This window comes from Sorex araneus, chromosome 4, assembly GCF_027595985.1.
Source record: "Sorex araneus isolate mSorAra2 chromosome 4, mSorAra2.pri, whole genome shotgun sequence".
In the NCBI taxonomy this organism is placed as follows: Eukaryota; Metazoa; Chordata; class Mammalia; order Eulipotyphla; family Soricidae; genus Sorex; species Sorex araneus.
In genome coordinates, this window is record NC_073305.1 from 14,269,936 (window position 1) to 14,293,204 (window position 23,269).

The window sequence follows — 23,269 nt, forward strand, 5'->3', positions numbered from 1 at the left end:
GAAAAAAAAGAAATTAGTACACAAGGCTCAACCTGCAAAAAAACGTTAGTAATCTCTTATACCAGGGCTTAAGGGCTCCAAGGTGAGATACAACAATCTTCACACACTTTCTTCTAAAAAAACTATTTGTGATCATTTTTAGTGTATTATTCGTAACAAGCAATACAAAATAAATTGTTTAGGGCCTGCTATTAGGACAGACTTGGGTGGTACTTAGGAACATTCAAAATAATGGTAGCTGGAAGGTGTAACAGTGGTGGGGTTGGTTTTGAAATACTGAATATAAAAAATTATTTGGAGCAACTTTATTTAAAAAATTAAAGGTAAAAAAGTATCTGCCATAGAGGCAGACTGGGGAGGGGCTTGGGGTAGAAGGAGGGAAACTGGGGACACTGGTGGTGGGAAATGTACACTGGTGAAGGGATGGGTGTTGGAACACTATGACTGAAACCCAATCATGGACCTCTTTATAACTGTTTATCTCACAGTGATTTAATTAAAATTAAAACAAAAACAAAAACAGTGCTTGGCCTGCATGTAGCAGTCAGGCCCTCAGATTCATGTCCCCTGAGCACTGCCAGGATGACTCCTGAGAAAACAGCCTGGAGCAGACCCATAGCATTGCTAGGTGTGGGTCTAAAACAAACAAAACATGTAAACACACACACAGCTAAACAAAACATGTACACATACACACACACCAAAAAAAAAAACAAGGGTCAAGATTCAGTGCACATGCTTTGAATTCTGGAGGTCTGGGTTCAATCCCAGGCACCTTATGGTCTCTAAACACTGGGCGGGGAGTATGCCTGAGTACCACTGGAGAAGGGAGGGAGCGAAGGAGAGACACTCCCACACCCTCCCACCCCCATTCAGAAAAGAATCTCCACAACATGTATGCCCCCATTTTCAGGTACTATCCTTTCCTTTTACTCCAGAGGAACTGAATATACCACCTGAAGATGATTCAGCTGAAAATTCACTCACACCCATCAATTTTTTACTCAATGCTGCAATCTTGCCATCAGGGTACAAATAAACTCATATTCTTTCATTTAAATTAAAACAAAATTAAACAGCCCTTCGCAACTCAGCTGCCACCCTTCTTTCCCTTCTCTACTATCTAACTCGGCAGCTGTCTCATCAGTACAATGAAACCCCCATCCAATGATCAAAGACACCCCATCTTTTCCAGGCTTCCCAAGCACAGTCCACTCTCCTTCCTGAGGCAGGTCTTCCTCGCTCTCTGACGGCTCCTGTGCAGGTACATCTAAGCGTCCCTCAAGTCTGCAGTTCCTAGACTTTTTCTGCTAGTTGATCTCAACCAGCCTCTAGGGCTTTAATTTTATTTATATATGCGTTTCTATCTCTAGTCCCAGACATTCCTTTTGGTGAAATCCAGACTGATGAAACAAATCCATCTTCGTATCCACAATTCCTCTTGGACACCTCATTTCAGATTTAAATGTAAAATTTAATCATCATTTAAGTATAAGTTATTTTAATGCAAAGCCCTCATTACTACCCTTAAAAGCTTTTTCTAATATTCTACTAATGGCAAAGATATTCTTGCAAGTTGCTTAGGAGCTAAAGTTCAAAGTTCTCCATGGTTCCCTGCTTTTCTTTTTTTTTTTTTTTTTTTTTTTTTGCTTTTTTGGGTCACACCCAGCGATGCACAGGGGTTACTCCTGGCTCTGCACTCAGGAATTACCACCTGGCAGTGCTCAGGGGACCATATGGGATGCTGGGAATCGAACCCGGGTCGGCCGCGTGCAAGGCAAACGCCCTACCCGCTGTGCTATTGCTCCAGCCCCTCCCTGCTTTTCTTAAGTCACAAACACTCTGACAGAAAATCTTGTTGGCACTATGCTCAAATATACTATTAGCAATGGGTTTAAATGGCTAATATCCCAAGCCAATACAGCTGAGCCAACTTTCTTATCTCTGCCCTAGTATAAGACTTCTGAAACTTTCTCCACTCAAAACCCCCTTCTGCCTGAGAAATGTTTACATAATTCTTGGTTTACAGAAATATGTATAAAATATATACAAATCAAACATTTACTCAGAACACAGTACCCTCAGTGAGGCCTTCCCTAGTTCTGTTTATCTACAAATGTCAATCCCCTCCTCACTCTTCCATTACTGCTCTTTCCTGCTTTCCCCAGTACCAGCAATCTGCTAATCCAACACATACATCCCATTATCTTGAATTTTGCTCTATACCTTCAATTTTCTTTGCACACCAAGTGAGTAACGACTGAACTGAAACCATCATATGGTCTGTTCCTAGATATTCTTTCCAATTTTAATCCAAGTCTAAAGCTAAAGGATTACTTTCCTAGGTGAAAGACTCAGTCCATTTTACCTGTAATGTTATTACATGACTGACTGCCTATCGGTCTTCTGGGCAAAGCAATATTAGAAGAGTAAGAGAGTATCCAAGAATCACAGGAAGTAAAAAATTTTAATGAATTAATATAACCACCTATTAATTTTCAGATAATATATATTTTTTTGATAGGGGGTGGTGATGAACATCAAGCAATGTTCAAGGGTTACTCCTGGCTCTGCACTCAGGAACTATTACTGGCGGTGCTGGGGACCATATGGGACACTGGAGATTGAACCCAGGCTGGCAGCGTACAAGGCAAATGCCCTACTTGCTGTACTATCACTCCAGCCCCCTCTTCCTTTTTAAAAAATTCAAAAATCTGTTCAGAAACTCATCAGTGGGGCCTGGGTTTAATCCCCTGCACCTGTTTGTCCCCTGTGTCCTGCTAGGAGTGATCCCCAAGTGCAGAGCCAGAAATAAGCATAAGCACCACCAGATGTGGCCCCAAAAGGGAAAAAAAAACTCATCAGAATATCTTTAGAAAGGATTAAGCTAGATAGACATGCATTTAACATACACTGGACACGTTCCAAGTATAATTCTTGTATCATTGCAGAAATTAGTCATGTAGCACAGAGCACTGAAGTACAAAGGATATTTAGCAGAGGCTGCAGTTTTTACAGAATATTTAAATACAAAACTAATCGCAAATACTCAAACCGTACAGAATGAAATACTGTTTTGTTCTTTTTCATTTCTGAACCGTTGCAAATCACACTTTTATAGCCATTGGGGGTTATCACTGAAAATGGTCACAAGGATGACAAGCCAAGTGATGGACAGAAGGCACACTTCTTTTGCACAGCAATCATTTACAAGGCATGTAACCAACCCACATATTAACCTGAGATTTTAGCCTTTCAAAGCTTCTGATGTCAATTCAAACATAAAAGAACCTTTCTTGAGACTAAGCAGATCTTAATGCAAAGCAGAAAACTCAGTATTTTGCAAATGGCACACAATATTTCAGAGTAAAATCTGTTCTTACGTTTTAAGAGAAGGCCAATCTTTTCAGGTTAGTAAAAACAGCAAAAATTTAGCAGACATAAGATTATGACTTGATGAGATTAGAAAAGAGAAAAAAGACAAAAATCAAACTACCAATTATATGATAGAGCAAGGATCAAATCTGGGGTTAATTATATTTTCTCTATTACTAAAGTCTTATTTTTATGTGTTTTACAAGCCAAATAAAGGGAAGAGACACACAAAAGAAAAGCACACTATATCAGTATACCATGGGAGTAGGAGAGTTAGGATAAGGATGTCAGTGGGGCGAAAGAGGACAGTGGGAAAGAAAATCAGACAAGGAGCAAGTGTAAAGAACATTAGTGAACACAGTGAAAATCAAGAAAACGTGAGAGAGGATCATCCTTCGCAATGCCATATTTGCAGTCAGTACTCGGGGTTCCTCAGTTCTCTGACTTACTGGGAAGAAAACTGTTCCTGGCATAAAAATAACCAGTCAGAGATCCTCAAATCTTCTAGGACAGTTAAAAAGGCACCTAATATATATATATTTTTAAAAGTGACAACCATTTATACCCAATCCAAAACCAAATGTGATTATAACACAGATTTAGTTATAGATTCAATGCAAATACAAATGAGTACATAATAGCTATAAAAATGAAATAAGAGGCTATCCATTTGACAACAGAAAATGTTAAGATAAACATACAATTTTAAGAATGTTTAGTTGAGGGTTGGAGCGATAGCAGAGCACGTAGGGCGTTTGCCTTTGACGAGACTGACCTGGGTTCAATCCCCAGCATCCCATATGGTTCTCCAAGCACCGCCAGGAGTAATTCCTGAGTGGAGAGCCAAGACTAACCCCTGTGCATCGCTGGGTGTGACCCAAAAAGTGGGGAAAAAAAAAAAAGTTTAGTTGAATTCTATGAAAACTCTAGAAAAGCAAAATCAGTTTCCGTTTTACTTTCTAATGGCTCTAAAACAAAATGGCAAAGTGATATTAGAAGATTGGGGCTGGAGCAATAGCACAGCGGGCAGGGCATTTGCCTTGCATGCAGCCGGCCCAGGTTCGATTCCTCCGTCCCTCTCGGAGAGCCTGGCAAGCTACCGAGAGTATCCTGCCCACATGGCAGAGCTTGGCAAGCTCCCCGTGGCATATTCGATATGCCAAAAACAGTAACAAGTTTCACAATGAAGACATTACTGGTGTCTGCTCGAGCAAATCGATGAATAACTGGACAACAGTGCTAATATTATCTGAGTACATATGGAAACCAATTTTGAGCTGGCAATTTTGAAATATTTTGTCTTTAACATTAAGAATAATGATTCAAATTTATACGGAATAAAAGTAAAAGGTCAAGTATACATACTGGCTGAGGCAGTTGCACAAATTAAGAGAAATCTGGGGGAAAGACAAAGGGTGGGGGAGGTCCAGTTAAGCTCAAATGACTGAAAATACTCAAAAATACGATCTGGGGCTGGAGTGATAGCACAGCGGGTAGGGTGTTTGCCTTACATGTGACCTACCCAGGTTCGATTCCCAGCATCCCATATAGTCCCCCAGCACCGCCAGGAGTAATTCCTGAGTGCAGAGCCAGGAGTAACCCCTGAGCATCACCGAGTGTGACCCAAAAAGCAAAAAAAAAAAAAAAAAGATCTGGAAAAAAAGACTTCAAAAGACATGAAATACTAGGGGAAAAGTACTTTTTGTGGAATTCCTCTTTAGAGTAGGATGCCTTCGATTTTATACTGTTTATCTCCTTGAAACTGAACACAGGTATGTGCATAACACGGAAAAGAACAATGATATAATTTTCCCAGGCTGATAATACACTTTATAATTTGCTTTTTTCCCATCTTCACATAGGTTTTCAAAGCTCACTGGCATTTTTTGTTAGAGAGCCAAAGTGAACTAAAGAAAGTAAACAAAATGAAATGTTAATTAAACCTATCAGTTTCGCTCCTTGCTAGTCTCTCTAGAATATGGAAGAAATGACTGAGCACAGGGCCAGTGGGAAATGTTTAATTGATTGCAGATTTCACATCTATTTACTAATATGCATTCTGACTCAATACCCCTCAGGAAAATTAATGAGATTTATTTTTTCAGAAATAAACATCAGGAAGAAACGAGGGACACAGAAGGTCCCATTCAAATACAGAACTTCTGAATTAAAAACAAATACACACACTACTCCCAGGTGTTCTGAAAATAACATTCATATCTGACAAAGAGTATGAAAAAGAGAAAATGTGACCAATGCAAACACGCATTTCTACAAATACCTACATCCAAAATTTAAATGCAAGGAAGTTGGAATGTCTGGGGATACAATGCTATGTACAATAAAAAGTACAAGCTGTAGAACTATAAACAAAAAATTTTTAACAGATTATTCACAAATTCACTTTTAAAAAAAAATTTTTGTACTTAATTTTTATTTATTTATTTTGCTTTTTGGGTCACATTCAGCGAAGCTCAGGGGTTATTCATGACTACTCTGCACTCAGGAATTACTCCTGGTGGTGCTGGAGGAACCATATGGGATGCTGGGGATTGAACCAGGGTCTGCCAAGTGCAAGGCAAATGCCCTACCTGCTGTGCTATCGCTCCAGCACCACAAATTCACTCTTAAAAGGTCTCATTTAATGTGATTATCACTGACCCAAACATTTTGTGCATGGGTATCTATCTTATAGAAATAAACAGAGATGAGCATAAAATCCTCTGTATAATGACATTCAGTGAATGAACTGTGGAGTCACAGAGACCTACCTGGTTGCCATTCCAATACCACTGCCGTCATGTACCAATTCTGAGACTTCAGACAAGTCTCCCATGTTCTCAAGACTCCTAAGCCTTGGGGCAGAGCGATAGCACAGTGCCTTGCATAAGGCTGATCCAGGTTAGATCCCTGGTATTCCATGTGGTCCACGGAGCACCACTATGAGTGATTCCTGAGCACAGAGCCAGGAATAAATCCTGAGCATGGCTGGGTGTGGCCCCAAACCAAAAATAAATAAGACTCCTAAGCCTCAAATGTAAAAACATGACTGCCTATCTCAAAAAAGCAGCTATCAGGAGTAAACTGATAATATATATAATATGTTCATTGTTTGTACATGGTAAATATCTGCTTCTATTGTTACCCTAAAGGATTATAGGTACCCAAAAAAAGGAAGCTCAAATTTCGGCAAAGAAAATGGCTAATCACGTATCTGCTATGTTTATACACATGAACTAAGTAAAATAATGAACAGACATAGAAAATATTTTATATAAATAACCAATAATTTCAAGAAAGATATTACATTAAATGAATGTTGACACTTATCTAGATTTTACTAAAATAACACTTTTAAGAGAACATGGTTTGACTTATGTTATCTTCTTGTTGCCATTACTTGTGGAGGCCTACCCTCAGGGTTCTGAGGCCCAGGGCTGCTCCAAGGGGCAAAGTGACCAGATTCAAGGCACTGCACGGGCACAAGTGTGCTATTACTTGACCAACACCCTGGCTATCTGATCTTCTAGCATGTCCTGTGTAATCACCCTGAGCATTTGAACAATACCACAGGCATATTTGTATTACACCTTCCACTCTTCTGTTTCCCAATTTATATAGCATGAACATATAATACTATGAATTAAAAAAAAATTCTAATCAAAAAGTAGAACAACGTGCCTTAAGTTGAGATGTGAAAATAACTTAGGAAAACCCAGTGCACATGCTCAATCCATGTTTGATCCCCTGCATCCTATATGGTCCCCCGAACACTGCTAGGAATAATTCCTGAGTGCAGACCCAGGAATAACCCCTAAGCATCACTGGATGAGATCCAAAAAGCATCCCGCCCCCTGCCAAAAAAATGAAAGAAAAAGAAAGAAGAAACATGAAACTTGCAGTTTTGAGTATAAAATAATCAAGACTGTAGTATATTGTATTACTGTCAATGAATGGTAAAAAAAGACTAATAAATTCCACATGATAAATACTTATTACACAATAGAGCCAAGAAATCTGAACTGCCAAAAATTTAAATGCAAGACAGTTGCCCATCTCTTACAGGGTCCTTCCTTAAAGAATCTGTGTATATTCACAAATCCCCTAAAAGTATCCCAAGATAGTTAATATCTACTTTTATTCTGCACAAATGATTTGTCAGAAAAGCATTAAAATCAAAGGGAAAGAAAAAAGAATTCGACAAGTGGAACTGAATATTCGTGCATAAAACAATAATCCTAAAGTCACTTCACAAAACATATACAAAAAAATGAACTCAAAATGGATCACAGGCTTTAGTGTAAAACCCACAACTACGAGGCCAGAGGGCTAGCAGGGGGGGGCAGGGCAGCTATCGCACTTGCAGCCTGGCACATGACCCCCAGAGTCCTGCTAAGAGTCATCCCTGAGTGCAGGGGCCGACCGAGGTCTGAGTAATACACGAGGTATGGCTCCCAAAACAAAGCAGAACAAAAAAGGGGTGGGGGTGGGGGAATAAGCCAACTGTAACTACCAGCCTTAGTAGGAGGCCTTCCCATTGCTCCCTCTTAGTCCTACCTTTGGTACTATTTGTGAAAGCTGCTGCACATCCATTGCATCCAGTTCTTCTCCGGAAACAGACTGTGATGTTTTGGAATACAATCCCAGACGACTAGCTAAAATGAAGAAAGAGAGGAGAGAGGGAGAGAGAGAGGAAAGAGAAAGGAGAGAGAGAGGAGAGAAAGAGAGCGAGGAGAGGGGGGAAGGAGAGAGAGAGAGAGGGGAGGGAGAGAGAGAGGGAGAGAGGGAGAGAGAGAGAGAGAGAGAGAGAGAGAGAGAGAGAGAGAGAGAGGAGGAAAGAGAACACAAGTAAACCCCACTGATTTTAAAAGGTTGGCCAACATAATGCTCACTGAATATAATGTTCTTTTGAAGTAATGATCTCTTTATAGCAAGAGATCAGAAAACAAACTATTACTAAGACACTTTTCTGAATTGGTAAAATATATGGGGTTTTCTGCCTGCCTTACTTTCATTTAAATTTAACAATAACATCTTCATAATTTTACTCAACATATCTAAAAAGCTGAAACTACACAATCAGGTTTGGCTGAGAGGTTCAATTTTAATAAACAGGAGAGTGAATTTTCAGGGGCGAAACCAGATCAAACAAAATGGTAGTGAATATGTGGTGATCAAAAAGCTGTTTATGTTGGAAAAATAGAGTCAATGGTGGAGGGAAGGCCACTGTGGTGGTGGGACTGGTGGTGGATACTGAATGCCTCTAAAAAATGCATCAGGAACCACTTAACGCTCCCAGGGCTCAGTGAAGGGCAGCGGGCCAGGGTGGGGGAGCGTGGCACCTACAAAAATTATAATCAGACCATCTGATAAATCCCTCTAATAAATTCCCTCTACCCAACCCCCCAAATGACAGTTGTTTATAAACAAAGAAAAGTGTTAAAAAGTTCCTCCACACATAATCTTCCCGACAAGTTTCTAGGGATATAGTCAAATAACATGAAAGTGTGAAATTCCTGTTCTAGCTTTTCTTTTTGTTTTAATAAAATATGAAGCAATAAAATTTAGGAAACTACCTAAACTTATTAGTATGGATTATAGTTCACAGGCTCTGAGATTAAATTTCCAATCCATTTTCCCCTGATACTTTTAAAAGCACTCATAATAGCATTCAGCTGTACAGGCAGCTCCATGCCTATTAGACAGAGAAATATAGACACCGTTTTCTCCGAAATTAGATACAAGTCTACTTTGAAAACTACATTCAAGCTGAGTGGAAAACCTAAATTTTATTTTCTCTCAAAGTCATGATCAAATTCTTTTATCTGTCAATATGTGTTTTAAAAGTGCCTGTCAGAGAAAGACTGTGGTAGGAAGGAAACCTGGAACACTGGTGGAGGGAAGCGGACATTGATGAGAGGACTGGTATTAGAATATTGTACATCTGAAACTTAAACATGAATAACTTCAATCACAAGAATGTGCTTTATCTGTCAACAAGCAAATGATGAGAATAAAGGAATCATCTATCCTTTTTTAAATAAAACAGTAATTTCATAATGATCATAACATATTTTCAATGAAAAATGAAATGATATATAGAATTTACAGAGGATGAGGAAAAACATGAGCCCATTTTTATAGCATAATCTCAAAATTATGTAGGACAACACTTCAGCTAGAAAGGCACACAACAAGGTGTAAGGCAATGGCCAAGGCAAATGACCCAAGGAAGCAGCCCTGTCATACCGATGGCGACTGCAGTCTCCTGGGAGTCACCAGTGATCATCTGTATGGACACTCCTGAGGCAATGAGGGTTGCAACAGCTTCTTTCACACCAGTTCTGGGAGGATCTATCATTCCCACCAGGCCAAGGAACATCAGCTGACCCAGTTCAGGACCAGAAGCCAAAGCAAGAACTTAGGAAACAGCAACAAAATAAAAAAAGAAATATCAGTCACAAGAGCATTAGAAATCTACTTGATAAAAGCTGGAAACAAATATATTTCTTAAACACTTAAGACTGTGCTGTCAAAATTATTACATGCTTTGGGCTGGAGCAATAGTACAATGACAGAGCTTCACCTTGCAAGAGGCTAACAAGGGTCCGATTCCTAGGACCCCCTTATGTCCCCCAAACCCCGCCAGGAGTGATCCCTCAGTGCAGAGCCAGGACTAAGTCCTCAACAGCACAGCCAGGTGTGGCTCCAAAAATCAAACAACAAAATTGCAACGTGTTAAGACATTATTTATTGGTTCTGATACAGGATTACTTTAAGCTATTAATTTTTTTTTTTTTAAAGAGCTGTCAAGCAGAGAAGGCAACTGAGGAGCACACTGTTTTCGCATAGTAACCACACCTCACTCTTTTGGACATAAACCACTGGCTCTTCAGAAAGTACAATTAGCTGTTTGGAGAAACTCTAAATTCATCAAAATTTAAAGTCGATTTTAAACAGACCCTGTGAAAACATCTTCTGCTAATGCATCTTCATTTCCATTTAAAAAATGTCAGAACAGGTTAGAGCTTGAAGACTTGGTTAATTAATTACATACAAGCTGGAACCACTTCAACATGACACAACCTATGGGGTAAAGTTACTGTCTAGCATGATTGTAAAACCACCAATATACCAAATACTTTAGATTCTTTTACTCTTCTCACAACATTAACAATTATTTCTTACTTTTAACTTTGTTCTCTAATAAGAATCAATAAATAACACCATATCATAAGTAGTTTCTTGTCATCCTTGGGCATGAAGTACTGCCCATTCCCAAGTATAATTTAGCTTATTCTCAGAATTCTAGAACTTCTGCCAACTCCCATTTGAACCAGAGGATGACAGTTTCATCTGGGATATTAGCAGATTTAACAAGAAACAAAAAAAACTTATAGAAGCAAAGAAGGAAGATCCATTCTTCCTCAGAAGGAGGTCTCTGGAGGAATACACAGAGCTGGATGCCAGGGTTTGAAGGTAAATGATTTAGTTCTCCAAAGCATCACATCACATGTCTTATTACTTATGAGATGTGGGCCCCAAAGGCTTTCACCCTGATGGAAGGAGACACTTGACAGCCTTGGGGCAACAAGAGGCAGAGGTCAATGGGTGATGACAATAAGCATCAATTTCTGTGTGAAAAATCCCAAGAAATATATCTGTTATTGGTATACCCAAACAGGGATAGCTTGAGTCTAGAGCAGAGGTTTCCAAACTAATCTGACTACCCGCTTAGCAGAAAAAAAAAAAAAAACAAGTTTTTGCCTCTATCAAAAATCAACCTTCTGGGCCAAAGTGATAGTACTGCACGCGGCCGACTCAAGTTGAATCCCCAGTGTCCCATAAGGTCCCCCAAGCACCTCCAGGAGTAATTCCTGAGTGCAGGCCCAGGAGTAACCCCTGAGCATCACGGGGTGTGACCCAAAAATGAAAGCAAAAAAAAAACAAAAACAAAAACATCAACCTTCTTCAAGCGAACAAAGAGCACCCCCACGCCCCACCTGCTCTAGAGGCTACTCACATCTCTCTGGATGGCACCGGTCTCCTCTGGTAAAATATATCTCTACGTTAGAGCCTGTGTTTTTAATGTCTGCTTTGCTTTTTTAAATTTCTTTTTTGGAGGGGAAGGTACGTGGGGTGGTTTGGGCCACAATCAGTGCTCAGATTACTCCTGGCTCTGTGCTCATAGATCACACCTAGCAGGCTCAGGGAACCATGAGATGCAGCAGACGAAACTTGGGTCAGTCACCTAACAGTGCTTTGCCGGCTGTACTATCTCTCTGCCCACCTATGCGTTTGCTTCTTGAATACAAATGAAGACATGTTACTGTTTAAGACAAGAGTAGGTAAGCTTTTTTGTGTGGTGGGTTAAGGACCACATCCACACCCACTTTAAGAAACCTTCCCTATAACTGAGCATAAGTACATTGTTACATTTTGTCTTTCTCATTATGATAGTTTTAAGGGGAGGAAGGAAATGAAATGCAGCAAGAGAAAGAGCAAGAGACAAATATTTGACCAGAATGTTCTCAAAGTCTTACAAAACAGGACCATCTCTACCAAAAGGTGAAAGATGTGGTACATCAAACCACACACAAGGTGCCACAATCCATCAGGGGAAAAAAAAAATTAGTCAAAATAGTGTGAAACCTCTGTTCAAAAAATTCATGAAAACAGGGCACACACTAGACCTTACAGGACCTTCGTAAGGTCTCTTAGACCCAAGACAACTTTGCAAACCACCTACTATGACTTGCTAAAAATAACTGAACTCCGATCTTAAGCAGAATGGCTATGAGATTACCAGAAGTTTTCACAATCCACAAAATGTTCTAGACCCACAGAAAGTGAGCCATAAATTAGAACACTGCAACAATGTGACTGGGCTTCTTTCACTCAGAAATTCTAGTGCTCAACTTTGATTTTCTCATTAAAAACAACAGACACACTTCCAATTTTCTGGAGAGAGACAATTTGTCCTTAGTCCCTGCCTCTCCACTTCTATGCCTGATGGCCCAAGGAGATGTGGCCTCCTGCTGTGGATCACTGCCCAGTCAGCAGCCTTGTAAAAAGGAGAAAGTGGACACTTCATCTCTGGTGAACAACAAGAGAAAGGTAGCAGGTGAGTAGCAAGTTAGCAACTACCTCAGTCTAAAGGACAAACTCAAATTAAAACTTTAATATGCCCTCCTTCCCCAGAAACTTTTTTCCTATCAAACACTACTACACATCTGCACAAACAGTCGAGATTTCTTGTTTTGCTAAATTCCCAACTTTTCAAGTTTTGCAGGCCAGTTAGCCAGCTAACACCCCACACTTCAGAAAGAGCCAGGCTGACTAGATCCAGAATACACCTGGGCAGCTCAGGTGTAAAACATGACTTCACCTGCAATGGCAAGGCATTGTGTCCTTTCCACCCTACACCGAGGGGGCCTTACCTCTAAGCCCTGCAGATCCCATCCGCGCCTTCTCTTGCTGGTAAAGATCTCTCTGCGTCTGAGTGAGTGGCACAGTCTGCCCTTTACTGTGGTATGAAGTGCAATACTTAATCACCTGTTCGTAAGCACCTTTCATGAAACAAATCTCTGGTCTGTCCTAAGAAGAAAGCAAGCACATACGCTCCAGTTAATTTCAAACTTCCACTGCCACCCACCGGAGCTCAAAAGCAAGTGGCATGCTTCTCTCATACTCCCCTGGAAGGTGAGTGAAGCCCAAAGCTTTGAGTGGCACTCAGAGTCTGAGGTATTACAAGTCCACACGCAGGGAGGTTGCTGAGCACTCCAGAGAGAGTGGATCCACTCCTCACTCTAGCCCCGGCCCGACGGCAATGGCACAACTAGCCCAGGACAGCTCACACCTAACAAGCAGAGCTTACCAGCAGTCCCCACACAGAGGCCTGGCTTCTGTAGCGGGTGTAGGGCATGCTCCCATCTGATGCTCACAACTGCCTTGGAATGTGTTATTAATAGACTTCCGCTTATTCTTTTTACACAAATATACAAAAATGTACACTGAAAAACTGCAGCTTCTTGACCAAAACCTTCTCACCCCTAGTTCTAGTCCAGAGAGGCAAACACTTTTTTTTTCCAGATAAATAGTTCTTCCCCTTGATATTTGTCCCCACATTTAAAAATACATTTGTAATTTTTGAAGACATATATACTTATGATTTATGAGCAACATTCATGGTTCCTCACTCCTGAGCCTAATGCTATCCTCTCCAGCAGTCCCCACACATCCCAGTTCTCCCTGCGACATGTGGTGGAAATACATTTCCTTCTTCCTCCTGCCCACTCCGCCGTCAGCATGTATCCCACATTGGTCAATACACATTAGCGATCTCTGGGAAACTGGAGGGAGCAGCACATAGCGTGCACTATTCCCGTCCCTATTATGATGGATGGCACACACTAACACTAGCAATGATCTTTTATTCTACTTTCTGATAGATTCTGATTCCCTGAGTGTATCTGAAATCTATTTAAATGCATTTTGTTAACAATTTTGTAATGGTCTTTGGAAATTTTCCTCAGCAGAAACCCATTTTGTTACCAATTTTGTAACAGTGTTTGGAAATTTCCTTCAGCAGTCAACTTTGTCTACGTATGTCTCAAACCCCTTTCTCTGCTGGCTTGACTCTGTCTTCCACAATGAAGAGATACTAGAAGTGAAGCAACTACAGGTGCCCCCCTCTCCCCTGCCCGCCCCCTGGAAGAATGCTGGGGAGACTCGGGTGGTGGTAATAGCTTCTAGTGCAATTGGGGTGAGTTTTTTGTTTTTGTTTTTTTCACTGAAAGAAGGTATGGGGAAATAAACTGATTTCTTTTTTTCTGAAAAAGGGGTATTAAGGCCAAAGAAGTATGGGAACCTCTGATCTAGAAGCTCCATGGGTACCATCTAAGCTTCTCAAGTAGTGGCCCCTGCTGTGAGGCTCTAAGAAGCTTGGGGTACTCTCTAACAATGAACTAACGCTGAGTGAGAAAGAGCGTGTACAGCTGGCGTCTCCCTGGGAGCAGGCAGCTTTTCCCAACACTCTCCATTCTCCTGACTTGGAGATACCAACCTCCCAGCACACATAATGAGAAACAAGTCACGACCTGAGGTTTCACTCTTCGGGAATACCTTTCCCTCAATCTCTGTTTTCAGTCTTACATCTTTATTTGGCCCTCTACTCTTGTCTCCCCAACAGAGTTCTGACAGCCTATTGGGGTTAAGGAATGGCTTAGAATCTGGTCTCAAGAACATGAAAAGGTGCTTGGGGAAGTTCTACTGGGTCCTCATTCAAAATTTCAACCTGATCTCCTGTCCTTCCTTGCTTTTGCTTTAGTTCTCACTTTCAGAAATATCTGGCAGCCTGGCTCTTCCCCATACTTTTTGTTTTTAAAGTCTGTATCTTTATTCTTGTTGGCTGTTTTGGGAGCTTCCAATGAGAAAGAAATAAACATGTATTGTCATGTCCAAATAAAATTCATTAAAAATTATTCTGACTCATGTTTATCTAAGATTGGCAAATTTGCCTTATCTGTGGTGTTCTGACAAGGTAAGATTAAAAACTGCTGAAATATCAAATCATTAAAGTCTACATGAGCAATGTTAACCAGCAATTCTATTCAACAGTATAAAATATATGAAGAAAAGGACTTTTCAGATAAACTCATATATATATATTCCTACTGTGTTAAACACAGAGTCTAGGGACACAAGCTGAAAAGTATCTACCTCTTTTTGCTCTTAATTCCTTGTAAAGAAAATTTAAAAAGGGGCAAAGTAACTTTAAGCACTGGTAGCAGAAGCTATGAGTGAAACGATTACACACTATACATAACTATGAATTTAGAATCTATAACAATTTTCCAGAGTTCCCAGGAAAAAGGTAGGCTCTAAATCATCAGAGATACTAAATACCACTGGCTGGATCAATTAACATGAGTTATACCCATTTGATAACCACTTTCACACAAAATAATGTGGCTATTTATTCTGTAGACATGACATTTCTTCAGTGGAAGCATATAAATTAGTAACAGTGAACAGAGACCTATAACTACAATCTAGAATAAAAAAAGATGCTGAGACATATACAACACAAGTTCTAGCTCATTTAAACTGGTGACAAAGTGAAACTGGACCTCTCTGCATGATTTTAAAGAGAACTAAGATTAACAAAGGATGTGTATTCTACAAATTACACATACTTTAAAGCGATAGGTCTTTATTATGCTTCATGACTTTAAATTTAAAAGTGGAAAATAAATGAAAAAGTTCTTTATGTCAAACAAGATAAAATATTCTTTTTTTATAAAAGGATACCTGCTGTGTTCGATGTACACACTTAACAGCCATCCACTTTTGTTCCGAGCTAAAAGGATATTCTGCTTTTCTGATATAGTCCTGTTGAAGTCCATCAAGACCCATCTATATGGCACAAGAAAGAAAGTCATTCTCATGAACACAAAAGTGTATTTTCCCTTTGACAAAGAATAAAGATCACAGCCAGTAGGAAGACAGGCTAGAGATAAGTGTGTATCCCGCATATAAGGAATAAAGTTACAGAGAAAAAAAGTTCTGTGCTCTATATTTTTGGAAGAATATATATTAGTTCTCAAAAAGCAATAAAAACAAGGAAATACTGCAGAGCTTTCATTCTACACTTAAAATCCATTAACACCAAAACAGAAGGCCTCAAATTTCATTCAAATGGAAAAAGGTAGGATCTAAATCATCAGATACTAAATAACACTGGCCAATTTATTTGCTAGATCAATTAACATGAGTTATACCCATTTGATAACCACTTTCATACACAACTGTTACATAAACAAAAGATCTAGCACGTACCTTCATTGCAAGAGCAATTAAAGCTCCTTCTGTTGGCTTCCCCATAAGACTGTTATTTCTTATTACAGCATCATTGCACACAGAGCCAGCCTAAAAGAAATATACACAGGTGTGAATCTATCACTGTGCTCCAGGCCATCTTGAAGAACACCATCCCTTTCTTCTTTTGTTTTGTTCTGGGGAGTACACCTAGCAATGTAGTATAGTAGCTACTCCCAGCTCACCGCTCAAGGTTGCACCTAGCTTTACCCAGGGAATGATGCAGTGCTAGAGACCAAACCCAGGACCCCGGCATACATAGCATGAACTAGAACTCCTTAAAGAATTACTCACCTCTACAATTCTACTAACAGATGGGTTATAGAATCCATGAACAACATCACCATCGACAGTCACTTCCCCAAATGGATTATAGCCAACTCCAGTAACCTAAAGAGCACAAAGTAGGTTCAACAATAGAAAACAGAACAGTAATAAAAAAAAAATTATGAAAACAAGAAACTAAAATAAATTCTATTTGTTTTATTTTATAAACAACATAGTGTTTATACCTTTAAAAGTATTTAAATTTGTCTTTAAAAGCACACTTAAGAACTGTTGATTTTAATTTCTCATCAAAATAATACTATCATCAATAACAGTTAATATGTACTAAGTTATTTTTACTTCTAAAATACTATGGAAAAGGTAAACTACTAAAAACTTACATAACATTAGTTACATATAACATGTTTTGCAAAGAACTCAAATTCATTACTACACGTAACATTTATGTCAAAATTATGACCCTGACCAGTACTTTTCAATCTTTTTGATAGCTGTAAACAAAATCACTGATGTAAACAAGTCAAATTCTTTCTAAACGTGCAAGCTCAGAGACTGACATAACATTTTACACACCAATTTTAAAAATAAGATAAGGATTTTAAAATTCAACATTGATAAAGTATGCTAAAGAAAAGTAACAAAGATTAAGTTTTAAATAAAAGTAAGACCATCTGGAAGAAATTAACAAAAGGTTCAAGTTTGACATATAAAATTATGGGTTTAAAAATACTGATGAAAATTCCAGTTAGAAAGTCTGCATTAAGGGCTGGAGAAATCGTACAGGAGATGAGACGCTTGCCTTGCATGTAGCCAACCCACGTTCAATCCTCAGTATCCCATTTGGTCCCCTGAGCCCAGTGAGGAGTAATTCCTGAGTGCAGAAGCAGGAATAACCTCTGAGCATTGTCAGGTGTGGCCCAAAACAAAAAAAAGCAAAACAAAACAAATTCTACAGGAAAAAAAATCCCAATTTCAAAATTTATCAATGCAAATAACTAACTGTACTTAAGATACCAACACCTAATTTAAAAAAATAAAATACTTCATCTACTCATTCTTTCAAGAAATAGTATTAGTGGGAGGTCTATGCTAGGCAATAAGATCCCTGCTCTTATTAACTTGTGGACTGTATCACTATTAACAATCATCTCCCCAACTCCAATAGCCAACTCTAGAAGCCTAGGGAGCACAAAAAGGAACAAAAGATTTCTGCTAAAATTTCCAGGCTAAGAAGAGCTATGGAGTGCTATGGAGACCAGTTCTGAGTGATCAGCAAAGCTTTTCTGAAAAAGTGGAAAAAAAAAAAAAAGCTGCAAAAGATGACGAGGCATCAAACTATCTTAGACACGGAGAACAGCAACCAAAATCTGGAAGTTAGAGGAATTTGGTCACACTCAGAAAACCATGAAGTAAATACATGCAGCTAAAAACAAGCAAACAAGCATTTAAAGCTAAAAAAGAAATATGGACAGAAGCATGCAGGGCCTATTGAGGCCACAGTTCAAGATTCCTGGTCATAGTGGAAAACATCACTAATTCAGAGAGTGACGAGCTCAAAATTGTTTCTAAAAGAAGGCTCAAGCTGCACATAGAGCAAGGCCATCAAGATTGGTAATGAACAAATCAATGTAAAAGTGACTGAAAGAATTACATCAAGGATGACCCAAAGTTACAGGACTATAAAATGTTTAAGTAGGATTATCACTTGGTCGAATGAAATGGGAAAGAAAAACTGCTACTAATTTACAACTCTTTTGAAGATAAGATACTGGTATCTTTAAAAATATTTAACACCATGTTTCTTAACAAAGGAATACTACTGCTTAAAAAAGGATCTATAGAGTACCTCAGCATGCTGGCCATCTGAAGTAAATATGTGAGTAACAGTCATTTCATTCTTCGTCAGTGTTCCAGTTTTATCTGAACAAATCACATTACAGCAGCCTTAAAGGAAAAAAATCATTATATATCACCCCAGTGGAGTCAAGAAGAAATACAAGTTCACAATGCAAATAACTCAAAGATTCTGGAAGCCTATCTTGTTCTTTTGAATTTTTTACAAATCAACCTCAATGAAAAGTTTAGATTGCTTTCTCTCATTATGCCTGCTTCTGAAAGTAGTTTCTGAAATAAAATTAAAAACTAAATATTGATTAATGTTGATTTTTTTATTTGCATTAAGTACAATGCAAATCTACACAACACTATCTTTATATAATAGCTTTACATAGTACATTTTCTTGAAAGTCTTAAAAATTTTAAATAAGCCTATAATTTTTGTCAGAAGCTTGACATTTTTGTGATTGTAGGGTATTGCTTTCTCAATATCAAAATGCAAAACAAATATTATGGGATTCAGAAACTAAAAATGTAACACAGTATAAAGTTATCACAATTTTTATATCATATATAGTTGCTATCGCAGTGTAATTATTGCTTATTTACTATTCATATCAGCAAATTCAATCAAGTTTAACAATTCAGAACTGAAAACTATCAGTTTTTTTTCCTTGAGTGGGGTGGGGGTGGGAGTTACCTCTTAACAATAATAAAAGGCTTCATTTGCTGCATGTTTTTTAAAAACATGATTTAAACATTTCCCCTTGTATGGTACAGTAAGATTGTTTCATAAGTCTCCTGTGTTGAGTATATACATTTACTATTGGGTGCTGGGCTCTGCTCAGCAGTTCTCAGGGTTTACTCCCGACTGTGCTAAGGAATCACTCCTGCTAGTGCTTAAGGGACCATGGGAAGTGCTGGGTATTAAGCAGCTGTATGCAAGATCAGCATCTTAGCATCTATACTAGCTCTGATGTCAAATAAATATAGTCTAAAATTACCATTTTCAATATATTTAAAATCAGAGTCAACGCTACCATAAGCCAAGCACCACTATGGAAATCTCTAAAACAAAAACTGTCAAGCCTAAAGATGACTGTTGAAATAAACTAACAATCGTTGCATAAGTATACTCTTACCACAGACCTACCCAGAGTCTCCACAATAGGCAGTTTTTTCACAATGGCTCTTTTCTTCACCATTCTCATAACACCAAGGGCAAGAGTCACTGTGACCACAATTGGAAGACCTTCAGGAATTGCTGCTACAGCCAAACTGTAATCAATAAATACAGAGTACTGAAGTATAGCACCCACAGCAGAGACTGCAAGTGGTTGGCTACTTAACATAGAATCTAACAAAAAATGCAGAACTGGGGCTGGAGAGATAGCACAGCGGGTAGGGCGTTTGCCTTGCACGCGGCCGACCCGGGTTCGAATCCCAGCATCCCATATGGTCCCCTGAGCACCGCCAGGGGTAATTCCTGAGTGCATGAGCCAGGAATGACCCCTGTGCATTGCTGGGTGTGACCCAAAAAGCAAAAAAAAAAAAAAAAAAATGCAGAACTAACACTGTCAACACCCCAAAATGATGGCAAAGTTGACTAATATTTATTAGACAGCTACTCACCGCCAGCTTGCACACAGAAACTAAAGAATATAGATACTGACATCAGAACTCCTAGATGTATACCCCAAATTTCACCAATTTTACCTTCTACTTTTTAATTTCACCTCTGCAGTTTAAATTTCTCATATCCAGATATGGATACCAATAATAGGTGATGAGTCAAATCTTGCAAGTGAATGTTCACAAAGCAATATTCCAAAGAAGGATGTACCCCCATGCCCATTTACTGATAACTGGGAGACTAGGATATGTCCATTCAACACAGAATCGGTCATAAAAGGGAGTGAGGTCTTGATATATACTAAGAAGCACATGAATCTCTCGAACAAGCCAAACACAAAAGAGCACATAGTTTCAGATTCTGTTTAAATGAAATAGTAAGAGTAAGCAAATTCAGTATCAGAAGGCAGTCTACTAGTTGTCGAACTCTAAAGAGAAGAAAGAATAGCAAGTTACTGCCCAGAAGACACAGGTTTTCTTTCCTGAATCAGGAAAAACAGATACTATGACTTAAAATCTCGACCTTTTGGTTCATTTGGTTCCTACCAATAAACCTTTTCATATTTTTGTAATTAATTCACTTTATATTTAGGATAATAAAAAGTTTCATAATTCATTTAAATTCTAATCCCCAACTAAATTTCTAGTTCTAAAGATGAGTATATACACATGTATTTATTTGGATGCAACTAATTTCTCATCAACAATATGAATCATGTTCATCTTATAAATACTGGCTTATAAAAACTTTTTCCAAAAGATTTTATGGGTTTATCAATTATTGTTTCTGCACTTTCTTCAAAAAGACAGCACTTCCAAACACAATGAGAGTTGATAACTTGTTGAAAAGCAGTCATTTCCCAAAAGACCTGCAAAGGTTTCACTTTAAGATTCATAAAGACCAATTACAATAATGGTATAAGTAAATGTAGATTAAGAAAATAATTAAAATATGAAAGATACTATCTTATTTTAGCAGAAGTGAGACTGGTTCTTGCTTTGGAATAAGTGGAAGAACTGTTTCCTTTCAGTTCTTAGAAATAAACTACTCGCATATTAAACTGAGTTTGAAAAAAACTTAAAATATCCTTAACCAAAGATTCACAGGTTTGAGATTTAACTTAGAAGACCAAATTATCTCCCTACTGCCCCCAAACTACTGTGGTTCTTCTCTCTTTGCATTCATTTCTGGTTTGTCTAATAATGGTAAAAATTCTGTCAATTATTCTCTTCACCATTATGGTAGAAAATGAAAATTTCCGAACACTCCCCCCACCCTCCAAAGTACAATAGGGTCTCTAAATTTCTTCTATACTTTCTTAAACAATGGTGTAATTCAGAGGACAACATAGTAAGAAAATTAAAGGATAATAGGACAATGATAATATGCTTCATGACACCAACATTTTAAATAATTCCATTATTCTTTTGATTACCAATTGTTTTACTCATCCCTTGCACAGTTGGAAATAATTATTAAAATAATTACTAAGGTAATGAAATAGTGGTATGTTTCAAGACAGGAAAAAATAAGGTCAGTAAATGGCACATAATGCAATTTAGATTTGTAAGAGTCTAATGAACCCTGATGGTAATTTTAACAGAATGAGTTTTGTTCTACTAAAATTTTTCTTTTTGTCCTTTCAAAGACCCTGAAGTACATATAAAAGTGGTAATGTATTAATCTTCACAAAAACTGCTCAAAAAACCAAAATGTAACCTACACAGACATGCAAGTGACTGGTGTCTTAAACTCATGCTTTATTTTTATACTGAACCCAATTCAAATATACTTGAAGCAAAAAATTTCAAATTGTATTTTTGCTTCTGTAAGAAAATCTATCTTCTTCACCATATCAAAAGCATATTTTAGCTCCTTCTTACCTTCTTCTTGCAAACTTTTGATTTTCAACCTACAGACTTTTATTCTACTATATGACTCTTACTTCCCAGACCTCCTAAAGGACTTTCAGGATAATATTTCTTCAGATACCTCAGTGAGTTCCATTCATTCTTGTGCCTCCAGATCTCACCCTTTTCTTTGTTGTATCCCTAACTTTGCAGAAGTTCACATAAAGGTAAGGAAGAGAGTCTGATTACTTGCCCATCAACAGATCAACTAGATTGGTAACTAGTAACATACGCCTATGTTCAGAGAATGAACTCCAATACTTTGATAGTACTATACTCCTTTGCTTTCCTAATGACACCTAACAGTAATGTGACTCAAACGATATTCATACAATAATGTTTCCCTTCTGATAAAATTAGTTCTCTGGCTATTACCCTAATATCTAATAATACAGGCAGCATGTCAAATATGCTACTAGCCAATTTAATAAAGAAAATCCCCTACCTGGCAAACTTTCTATAGAGATTTGGAAAAGTTCAAGCTTTCATACAGGAAGCTACATCTCTGGGTTTCCTAGTGTAGAGGATCTTTATAACTACGTAATTTTTTTCCTTACAGTTTCCATTCACCTTCCCTAGAAAGTATATGTTTACAGAGATAATAACTCTGTGACATACAAAATATTTAACACAGAACAGCTCCTGTATTCACATTTTCTTATCTCCTTGGACTTTAGCTCAATCAAGTGCAGCAGGATTTTACAGATGAAGGATACCTGTAACTGGTTTGCTGCACTGTGGGCAAAGGTATCAGATGTCATGTAGGAATGTCGTGTGGGTTGAAACGTTTAAAGGCACCTGAACAAAAGATGCAGTGATGAGAACTGCAGCTCCTGAAAGAAGTACACAGTAGGTCTAGTTCCCCTTCCTTTGCACACAGACCTGACAGGCTTTCTATAACTGTCTAGTGATGGGTCAAAACTGATGGGTTATTTTTTTCCCCCATTTAGCTGGGCATCTGGAGAATCCTTTAAACTATAGTCATACCTCACTTTACATTAGGGAAATGTTCATAGAATCAAGAAGTATCATTTCCTGGAACAGACTGATAGTACAGCAAGGTAAGACATTTGTCTTGCATGCAGCCAACCTATATTGTTTAGTCCCTGCCAACCTATATGATTCCCTAAGTCTGCCAGGAGTGATCCCTGAGCACAGAGCAAGGAGTAAGCACAAAGCACTGCCAGGTGTGTCTCCCCTCCCACCCCCGCATTCTCCCCGAAGTATCGTTTCTTTGGAAACTCATCCTAGTCACATATTAAATTTATTGAATTATTCTGACATCTCTGTCTCGTTCTTGTTTTTGAAGATCTCACTGATAGTACATTATAGCCTTTAAATTAAATTT

At 38.4% G+C, this 23,269-nt stretch overlaps 1 protein-coding gene across 2 annotated transcripts in view; it reads right to left on the reverse strand.

Annotated features, from left to right (window-relative positions):
• ATP2C1 (ATPase secretory pathway Ca2+ transporting 1) overlaps positions 1 to 23,269 on the reverse strand; it is a 126,569-nt gene that overhangs the window by 15,791 nt on the left and 87,509 nt on the right. For both annotated transcript variants that reach the window (XM_055134604.1, XM_055134605.1), the window contains 8 exons: positions 19,532 to 19,656; positions 18,389 to 18,486; positions 16,549 to 16,644; positions 16,216 to 16,305; positions 15,688 to 15,792; positions 12,816 to 12,972; positions 9,625 to 9,795; positions 7,933 to 8,030 (listed from right to left, as the gene is read on the reverse strand). In XM_055134604.1, coding sequence (XP_054990579.1) covers positions 7,933 to 8,030; positions 9,625 to 9,795; positions 12,816 to 12,972; positions 15,688 to 15,792; positions 16,216 to 16,305; positions 16,549 to 16,644; positions 18,389 to 18,486; positions 19,532 to 19,656 — 940 coding nt within the window. The remainder of the gene's footprint in view (positions 1 to 7,932; positions 8,031 to 9,624; positions 9,796 to 12,815; positions 12,973 to 15,687; positions 15,793 to 16,215; positions 16,306 to 16,548; positions 16,645 to 18,388; positions 18,487 to 19,531; positions 19,657 to 23,269) is intronic.